The 10,443-nt window shown below is 41.4% G+C and overlaps 1 protein-coding gene across 1 annotated transcript; it reads right to left on the bottom strand.

Moving 5' to 3' along the window:
- Positions 1 to 514: 514 nt before the first annotated feature.
- Positions 515 to 4,839, bottom strand: LOC139464654 (uncharacterized). The gene is made up of 2 exons (XM_071246176.1): positions 4,712 to 4,839; positions 515 to 719 (listed from the first exon to the last, which is right to left on the bottom strand). The coding sequence occupies exons 1-2, from the start codon at positions 4,837 to 4,839 to the stop codon at positions 515 to 517; spliced, it is 333 nt and encodes a 110-aa protein (XP_071102277.1).
- Between the last annotated feature and the right edge of the window lie 5,604 nt (positions 4,840 to 10,443).

The raw sequence follows: 10,443 nt of genomic DNA, 5'->3' as shown, positions 1-10,443 counted from the left end.
TGTCTTAGTATGACTATAAACTTCTGACTAAATTGGTCAACAAGTACTCCCGAAAGGAAAAGGAATGAGTGAGTGAGGTTAACGCCCCTTACGGCAATATCACTACGGAGGACACCAGAAATGGCCTTCAACCATTGCACCCATGTATGTGGGGAAGCAAACTCGGGTCTTTGTCGTGTCGAACGAACGCTTTAACCACGAGGCCACAAAAAAGAAGCATTTTTTCTTCTTGAAAACATTTTATTTATTTCACATTTATGATGGAATACTAGTATATTTAAAACACTGACCGTTATACTTGCTAGAATACCATGCATACAAGATATTGAAGGAATCCAGGCACTGAGGCAAACAAGCTCCTGGTAATCACGTGATAGTCACGTGAGCTGTCAAGGACATGTACAATCCATGGTTTATGACGTTTCGGAGCATTCGTAACCACTCGCCCCTTTCCGTAACCCGCTATTCGGCTTGTCCCGGAATAACACGAGTTGGTCACGAATGGTTTCGGAGCTTAATTTCTGAGGTTATTATTTGGTACGTAGACACTCAGGGCTTTCTCTAAATCCAGGTTTTCCTCTCCACCTTGCAGTTCCTGGATCTGAACCTCGCTGAGAGGGTGGCCCGCACTAGACATTATTGCCGGCAACTCCTTACCCGTCACAGCACCAGATGTCTTGACGTTATAGACGTTGAATGCACGTCTAATCTTTGCAGCGCTGTAACATATGTGGTTATCATAAACAGGGTCATTCTCGATTGTCCTGCGTATTATATAACCGTTCTATTACCATACATAGACCTACCCTGGGCCGATTAGCAACACGAAGTTTGGAAATAATCGAGTCTAGACCACGCAATTCGGTGATTGTCATCATGAGCATCGATCCACGCAAATGGGATACGATAAGATGCATCAACCAAGTTAGCGAGTCTGACCACCCAGACCCGTGAAGATTCCGGGGTAGAATAGGTCTTTAGCAACCCATGCTTGCCGTGAATGGTGACTATACCTGTCGTAAAAGGCGATTAACGGGGTCGGGTGGTCAGGTTCCCTGACTTGGTTGATGCATGTCATCGATCCCAATTGCGTGGATCGATGCTTATGATATCAATCACTGGATTGTCTGGTCCAGACTCGATTATTTACAGACCGCCGTCATATAGCTGGAATATTGCTGAGTGCAGCGTTAAACAACAAACAAACCAAAACACCTGAGCGAACGATCATAGGTTTCTGACACTCCTAAGGGAGGCAACTCTGCCATGGGCTGGAACTATCAGGGAATAACTATTTTCTACTCACATGAATTCTGCAGAGTTTGGTTGAGATAGCGTTGGGACCACAGCAAGAAATTCATCAAGGGTGATTTTCCAGTTACCGTCAGTATCCATCTGCACAAAGGCTAGCTGGAAAGAAGTCAGTTCAGATATAACCATTTTGAAATTGCTCTAGCCAGTAAAAGAGCTACCCTGGCGTGTACCCCGAAATAACATGTCATGAACCTGGAACTGAACTTCCGGGGGAAAGGAACGTATCACCTATCTGTGATGTTGTTTGTTTGTTTGTTTGTTGTTTAACGCCGCAATCAGCAATATTCCAGCTATATGACGGCGGTCTGTAAATAATCGAGTCTAGACTAGACAATCCAGCGATTGACATCATCAGCATCGATCCATGCAATTGGGATACGATGACACGCATCAACCAAGTCAGGGAACCTGACCACCGGATCCCGTTAGTCGCCTTTTACGGCAAGCAAGGGTGGCTAAAGACCTATTCCATCCCGGAATTTCACAGGTCTCGGTGATGTTGGCTAAAAATGAAACAAATGATTGTCAATGAAATTGACTGGGTTTATAATAACACAAACTGCTTGATCGCATTCGTATTACTGTAGTTTGGTCTTGTCACAGGTACGTACCTACGATCGTGGGTTCCCGTAATCACAACTCCAGCCCCGTTCCACAAAGCGATCTTAGTGCTAAGTTGATCGTAACTCCCATACTTTATCATAGGCTTACGACCAACGTAGCGCTAAGATCGCTTTGTGGAACGGGGCCCAGTACTAGTACTGCGTCACATAATCAGCACAGATTGTATTTACGGAACCCGTATAACATAGTATGCAATGCATTATTTTATATCAACTCAGTTGTGTTCTGTACGGGATATTTTCCATAAAGCTTGTACTCAATAACGTGTGCTTACATTCAGTACTTCCGCTCATGCGCACTACATGCTACTTCCGTTTGAGAAGCAAGCCTCGTTTCAGTTACATGTGTTTACATTCGGTATTTCCGCTCATGCGCAATAGCAATGTTGTCGTTCGCCATGCCGTAGGCTTTGTTCAGCCGAGAAAAATCCCAACTCCTCCCTAACGCCACCTGTTGTCCATGTTCACAGTCTCAGCACTCACAGTGTCATGTTGTGCTTCAGAAGTTTAATACCTCAAAGTCTGGGGGAATTTGTCTAAACCCCCATCATTGTTGTTTGTCCAACTCATTGTCTTTACTAATCTGGCGGTCGGGTAGCCCAGTGGTTAAAGCGTTCGCTCGTCACGCCGAAGACCCGGGTTCGATTCCCGACATGGGTACAATGTGTGAAGCCCATTTCTGGTGTCCCCCGCCGTGATATTGCTGGAATATTGCTAAAAGCGGCGTAAAACCAAACTCACTCACTCACTCACTTTACCAATCATTCTGCAATGCTGTAACTGTCAGTAGGGACAAGGTTTCTCATGATGATTCATAGAATGTAGTTAAGACATACCTATTATGTTTTCCCCAAACAATCATTGTTGTACATGTTTAAATACCCAGTGTTAAAAGGCAGTTAATTATCAACAGGCAGTTAAATATCCAAAACGTTTCCGGGGATATTTTTTCCCTAACCATTCATTGTTGTACATGTTTAAATATCCAGTGTTAAAAGGCACTTAATTATCAACAGGCAGTTAAATATCCATAATGTTTACGGGGATATTTTTTCCCTAACCATTCATTGGTGTACGTGTTTAAATATCCAGTGTTAAACATGAAGTTAAAAGGCAGTTAAATATCAATAGGCAGTTCTGGGGATATTTTCCCACATCATTCATTGCTGTACATATTTATGTGTTAATGGCATGCTGCCAAATACTGTTTCTGATGCTCAGAAGCGAAGGTCATATACTCGACTGCACCCCATGCTGGGGTCAGTAATGACTGATGCTTCTCACTCCTGTGATGTTCACTCAATGTACATGCGGCACTATATGTGGGTAGTCGCTTCCAATGCTTGGACATGTAATTTGTGCTGGATAAGGTTTATGCACAACCACAGGTGTCATTGTTATGGTTATAGTGGTAGTTAGTATTAACATGAGAATCCCTTAACGCCAAAGAATGTATGCATGTGCTATGGTATAATGTTATTCTAATAAGTAGTTTGTCAGTTATCATGTGTTTCTTAAAAGTTTTATAAACAAGATATTGTTATTCGATGGTGGTGTATTTGATATGGGTATCAAACGCAACAGGACAGACATCATATCAATGAGTATCTCGCAAGAGGTCAGCCTAGCAACGCTTTATTAGTGAATGAGTGAGTATGGTTTTACGCCGCTTTTAGCAATATTCCAGCAATATCACGGCGGGGGACACCAGAAATGGGCTTCACACATTGTACCAATTTTGGGAATCGAACCCGGGTCTTCGGCGTGACGAGCGAACGCTTTAACCACTAGGCTACCCGACCGCCCTACTTTATTAACCTTTGTAATTTTACGGTCAAATTGAATTTTTAAGTGTATACTTTCCTTTGACTTGCAGTTTACATTCAGGGCCCCGTTCCACAAAGCGATCTTAGCGCTAAACTGATCGTAAGCCTATTATAAAGTACGGGAGTTACGACCAACTTAGCACTAAGATCGCTTTGTGGAACGGGGCCAAGGTTAATATTCCTTCAGGGACAGGCTCTGGTTTATACATTTTTACAGATAGAAATAGATTATTATAATGATGGTGTTCGAAAATGATGCGGAAGCATGGATTTACTTAGGATTCCGAACTTATGTCCTTGGCAGCAGATTGAAAAGAATCATTATATTGTTTAAGTTTAAGATTTTATTTTGACATTATTGAAAGGGCTTTGTCGCGTTTATTTAAGGTTTCTGTTTTCTTAAATTCATTTTATTTTGACGTATTGTAATATATATATGCTATATATGCTATATATATAATGTAAAATTAATTAGCATTGAAGCATCGTCTTCTTAAATGTCCTATTCTAAGTGAAATTGATGTCGTCTCTATGAAGCCAGAAATTCCTTAGTCATAACAATATTTACATAATTGGGTTATTCGGAATTTCCTGATATTTGGTCTGGAAGTATTTGTTGCTGTTGGTTTGTTGTTTTACGCCGCACTCAGCAATATTCCAGCTATATGACGGCGGTCTGTAAATAATCGAGTCTGGACCAGATAATCCAGTGATTGATATCATGAGCATCGATCCACACAATTAGAATCGATGACATGCATCAACCAAGTCAGCAAGCCTGACCACCCGATCCCGTTAGTCCCCTCTTACGACAAGCAAAGTCACCTTTTACGGCAAGCATGGGTTGCTGAAGACCTATTCTCTAGCCCGATCTTCACGGGTGTGGTCTGGAAGTGAGCAGGTCCAGATAAACCCCTGCAGTAGTATACGAAAAAGATAAACACTTACAGCAATATCTTTTCTTGCAATCTATGACCACAGATAATCAACAGTTTCTCAAACTCGTCCACAGTCAAGGTGCCGTCTCCATTGCCGCATTCGGAGTCGACCTTCAGGAACAGCTCAGCGTAGACCATCTTTTCGTCGTGGGGGAGTTGTGTACTTCCTACTGCATGGCTCTGTACGTTACTCGAGACGATCTGCTTTGGGTGGTATACAGCGACCGCCCCAGGGTCGGGGATCGGTGAATCGGGGGGGGGGGGGGGGGGGGGGGGGGGGGAGGAGGGCGGTTACTGCCCCGGGGTGGGGACAATGGCTATAGGTAGAGATGATCTGTTTTCACTCATGGTGGACCTTGTCTGGAAACAAGACAAAGGAATTAATTACAGTATTACAGTTACAGGACTTAAAGGTAGTGTTTAGAATTGACTTTCATATTGTGTGTATTTATGGAATTAAAAACTCAAAAGCCGGTATGCATACTGGTAAATCCGCGAAGCTGCAGAAAAGAGTCGGGGGCGGGGGGGTTGAGGGTTCAGGGAAAAAATGCTGTATCTTATATAACAACAGATTTTATTTAGAACCTGCAACCACCGTCTCCTAATAGATACTGGTAGATGGTATATCATCAGTAGGGAAGATCGGCTTTGCTCTCTTCTAAAATTAAAGTTAGTGCTGAATTCCTTTTTATACTAAAATGCCGTGAATTGGATCATTTAAGAAAAAGGTATCTCCTGTTATATTATTGTAAATATTTAAAGATTTGTTTCGCTTATGACATGCTCTTATAAACCTCTTCTTTTACGACTAGGCCAGTATGTAAAATGTAGACTGCGTATGCTCCACCGTCATTCATGAGAAGTAAACATATTTTTCTGTTGTCATGTGGGGTGGCCGAGTCGTCTTAGGCGCCGTCTTTCGCTGTGCAGAGTTGCGTCCCCTGGACACACCAGAAACCTATAGTCATTGGTTCGAATCCCGGTTCGCCCCGATTATGTTTCGAGGTTTGTCAGCACCATACCCGGGCTCGTGAGTTTCACCGAAGTGGTAAACGCCTGAGACCTGCATCACTTCGGGATTTCCTCCCACATTAAGCTGACACGCCGCGATGTAACTGGAATACTGTTAAAAGCGGCGTTAAACTCAACTCACTCATTCACTGTCATGTAAGATATACGACAACGGTAAGACTATTTGAATTGGTTGGTGTTGTCACAGCACAACAAGTATACAATGAGTATTCGAAACAAACAATCAACAGATTGAAAAGAAATACTAGAGTCAAGGTTTAACTTTTATCTGCTATCGTGAATCTTTTGAATGGTATTAGCATGTGTAAAGCTGTAAACATGCACCATTTCAAAGAGTGAAAAAAGTTAAGAACTTCTATATGCTCCCCTTTGTCATCGCAAACAATGCCGGGGTCATCACTGGGCATGGGACACGAATTGACTGAAAACAAATCAGCTCGGAATACCTTCGGCGTTTCAAAAGGTAGCGTATGAATATTCCATATGCGATTAATAATTGCCAGTGATTTCTTTTCAATAACACTTGAAATGGTTCGTCCTATGTGAATAGCTGCTCAATTGGATTGTATATCAATATTCGAGCTAACAGTAAGTAAGTTAGTGAGTGAGTGAGTATGGTTTTACTGGTGAACCAGACAATCCAGTGATAGACATCATGCTCATCGATCTACGTAATTGGGATACGATGACATGCATCAACCAAGTCAGCGAGCCTGACCACCCGATCCCGTAAGTCGCCTCTAACGACAAGCATAGTCGCCTTTTACGGCAAGCATTCAATTTGGTTGCTGAAGACCTGTTCTACCACGGATCTTCAAGGTGAACTAATTTGGTGAACTCTGAATTATCTACTATTTGCGTTGGAGACGACCCCGCTTAATCCGGATTAAACAAGACACCTGCATGACTGATTTCGCGAAACATTCGCACGACGTTCCAGTAGGGGATTAAAAAAATGAGTGTCCAACCGAATTCGTTCCGATTCTCCCGTTCTCAATCCGAATCTGATCCGATTTGTATCTTCCGCCTGGTAAAAAACGACCGAATCTGTCCGGACAGCGTCCTGATTCTCCCAAATGCGATCCGACAGAGATCAAACAGTGACCGGACAATGAACCGACAAAGACGGTTCGCATTCGGCAAGATCTGGACGCAATCTGGAATAAATTGACAAGAAACGACAATGAACAATTCGTGTCCGTTCATCACGACAGCGTCCCGATCCACAGGACACCGTCCAGACAACACAGGACATTGTTACGATTTTGATCCGATACAGCAGAATCACGATTGTAATCCGACTAGACAAAATCGGCTGAGTTTCCCGAATGTTACGGGACGCACCATGCTGTCGGGAGTGCTTTCTCTCTGGACCTTTCCTGATCTGTAGGACTCTGTTACGACGTATACGACTGCGTTCAGACAATGACAGGTCATTCCAGATCATTGAGTATAGTAATCCGACTTTTTCACTTTTCGTGTCGTAGCGCTGTCTTATCTCAAACGGGAGCCATAATCGGCACTGTGTGAACCTGGCCTTAATAATAAGTTAGCGAAATTACACTTGCACTATCTACAATGCCGCATCTAAGAACTGGTGTACATGCCAGTTAATAATCGATTTGGATGTAGTAAGATGTTATTTTTTATTATGATTTGTAATATACCTAAAATCTATATGGTTTCAATAGCAATATATGTGATTGGACAGTTTGGTTACTCGTGAACAATACCATACCAAAAATAGACTGTCCTGATCCATAGCATATTCTCACCAGGACAGCTCGTGGCTAAGCATGGTGGAGTTATGTCCCTTTGTACATTTGTATCTCTGACGCTTCTTTTATCTAATGGAAAAGAAATAGAGAATCTCACCCGAGTGACTTTTGATATCAAATATATCAATACGAGTTGATAAAAGTGGGAAAACTCGGAGGCTTGCCGAGGATGTTTTCCACTTTTATCAACGAGTGTTGATATATTTGATATCAAAAGACACGAGGGTGAGATTTTATTTATCATCCAACATCATTCTTCCAACTTTTTCAGTTTATAAGCAGTGTCTTAAAGGGCAAGTTCACACGGAAATGAACCTTTTTTTCTTGTACTTTTTCCACATTAAAAGTGTTAACATAGAAGTGTCATAGACAAAAATATAAAAACATCATATTTAATTAACATATTTTTTGCACTAAAACGATTTATATTTTTCACATTTACCAAGTGTTCTATTTCCATAACAAAAACACCATGGCTTATGTCCCTTGCAATATGACGTCATTGGTGCCAATTGATAAACATTATGACGTCATCATGCTTTGTTAGAGCCGCTTCACGTGGTGTAGGTACAGTTTTGTGATTCTAGCATCTCAGATGCAAGCCAGAATTGTGTTATGCTGAGTCACCACTGCGCCGCAGTGTGTCGTAAACCATGTTGTTTTACCGCAAACTGGTCCTTGATATCTTTTGCGTTGAGAATAGACAGGCACCCAGTTGAATTGGCACCAATTACGTCATAATCTAAGGGGGATAACTCAGGCCTATTTCGCTCGTAAAACGAAGGCCTCATAACGGCATATCACTTTCACACTATTGTGAGCTTCCTACTTTCACTGTGAAAAAAAATGAGTGTATATTTTCAAACACAGATACTAACTAATTCTAAAATTGCCTTTTGTTTAGAAAAAGAAAGAAAGTGATTTTTGCGTGTACACTTCCCCTTTAAGTGTAAAAAGGACTGCTAACACCTTCAGTAGCAGAGCCATTAGTGATGTCATTTGATTGTGACGTCATGGTAACAATGACGTCACAATGGTCTGCAAAGCATTGTGATGCAATTTCATTGCAGCGCTATCTACAGTGTAGATATCGCTTGCTCTCACCCAAACGATATCTCCTGTGGGAGCCAGTTCTGGATGATAAATATAGAATACTAAACGAGCTCCCGTGTAATACCAGTTTTATGAAACGAGTGAATATATAGTTGTGGTATCTGACGAGAGAAAGCGAGTCAGATACCATAACTATTCACGAGTTTCATAAAATTGGTTTTACACGGGAGCGAGTTTAGTATTTTATTTATTACTTACCATTTCTAACGTATTTTTTAATTATACTGTTGAGTATGAATAGGCTGACACCTACTCGATCCACGGCATGGTCCAATTGAGTTTAACAGAATAAAACTTCAAACACGTCAAAAGTTGAAACGTATGAATTTTAAACCATACAACGGTCCACCTTTAGAATTCACAAAATTATCGTAGGGCTAAGACTATCACAACTCACATACTTTAACTTAGACTAACGACTGTCGTTGCGCTACAATACGATCGCCTTGTGGAGCGGGCCTTGCACCTCAAAGTTTACAATAACGTCACAATACCCGATGACGTAATTTGTGGAATTTTGTTGCAAGGTCCATCGGTGAAACAATGTTGCTTGGGGTCATCGGGTGTGCATAAGCTCCTCTCAGTGATCTATCAACTCCACACGCAATGTCGTTGAATAAGCCAAGGGATGTTGGGAGCTTTCAATATTTGTTCTAGAAACGTATTCCAAAATTACATAAGCACGCGTTTTGTAACCAGTGTTGTTGATCGAATACTGGACGAATGACCCTTTGTCAAGAAATGTCACTGTTGGAGGTCAAGGACTTTGTTGTTGAATTAGTAAATTCGCGTTTTACTGCTCTGAATGATGAATTTCTACAATACAATTGTTAAGGCACGAGTGTCGTAAACATAGTATGACATGAACACGAATATAATGTTCTATTTATTACCGAAGAAGATGTCTACATTACAGAGACGACGTTTTGTATTTACCTACATAGTATAGCATAATTGGGCAGTTATCTGAGATCAATATACAGGTATATGGCAACAGATCACAAATGTCTTAAGCTTACTGATTATTTGGCAGCATAATCTATAAAGTTTCTTGAATATAATGGTATTTTAACTTTTTAATAAATTCATCATATTGAACACAGAAGGGCTCTGAAGACAGTATAATGGCCATCTTGTCTTTCTTTTATCTACAAAGTGTTCGCAAACTAATAAATAGTGATGCTCGTCTCCAGTATCATTAGATTTGTAAAAGACACAGTTTCTCTCTAACAGAGGTATATGGTGCCACCGAGCAGGCTTAACTTGTAATCTATTTCCAAAAGTATCCTTGATTATCTTATAGAATTTACCCCCAGAGTCTTTGTCATATCTCCAGTTTTAAATATACTGAACACCAAAAGAAACGCGAAATCTTCAAGTTCCTATTTAATATGGGAAAATGATTGTGAAAACTGTGGGCTGCTTTGGTTTCATTGTAATGGGCTTTAATTGTTTCAAAATGACCCTAACCAGAGTTAAGGGCAGTGAACTCTTAATCCACAGCGCTCAAACGCACCGACGTTGAAGTCAGTGTGGGATGGATACGCACTAAATTCACGTGCTGCTTATGCCGCAAAAACTGTCCGTGAAGATGTTGTCTTTAAAAGCCACGAAAGTGTCACTGTGAATCATTCACTCATCAACGTCAGTGACAATGCCACGACTGTCACAGATCGATCGAGAGAGAGCTATTGGGCAACTTCAAGCTGGTGAGAGTGTTCAGAGAGTTGCAAACACCTTTAACGTCCACGTTTCCACCATCTACCGTCTGCAGGAAAGATTCCAGACAACCAACAGCACCAGAGAAAGGCAGACCACG

The sequence above is a fragment of the Haliotis cracherodii genome, unplaced genomic scaffold (genome assembly GCF_022045235.1).
Source record: "Haliotis cracherodii isolate W230 unplaced genomic scaffold, xgHalCrac1.p SCAF_17, whole genome shotgun sequence".
Taxonomy (NCBI): domain Eukaryota; kingdom Metazoa; phylum Mollusca; class Gastropoda; order Lepetellida; family Haliotidae; genus Haliotis; species Haliotis cracherodii.
Note: the sequence above shows the minus strand (reverse complement) of the source record. Positions and strands in the feature narration are given on the sequence as shown.

What these genes read in the sequence shown, in the direction of transcription:
- LOC139464654 (XM_071246176.1), bottom strand. Translation starts at nt 4,839, where the DNA reads ATGGTCTACGCTGAGCTGTTCCTGAAGGTCGACTCCGAATGCGGCAAT. An exon ending in TTGCAAGAAAAGATATTGCT is followed by an intron (nt 720 to 4,711) that starts GTAAGTGTTTAT and finishes CATATGTTACAG; the next exon opens with CGCTGCAAAGATTAGACGTG.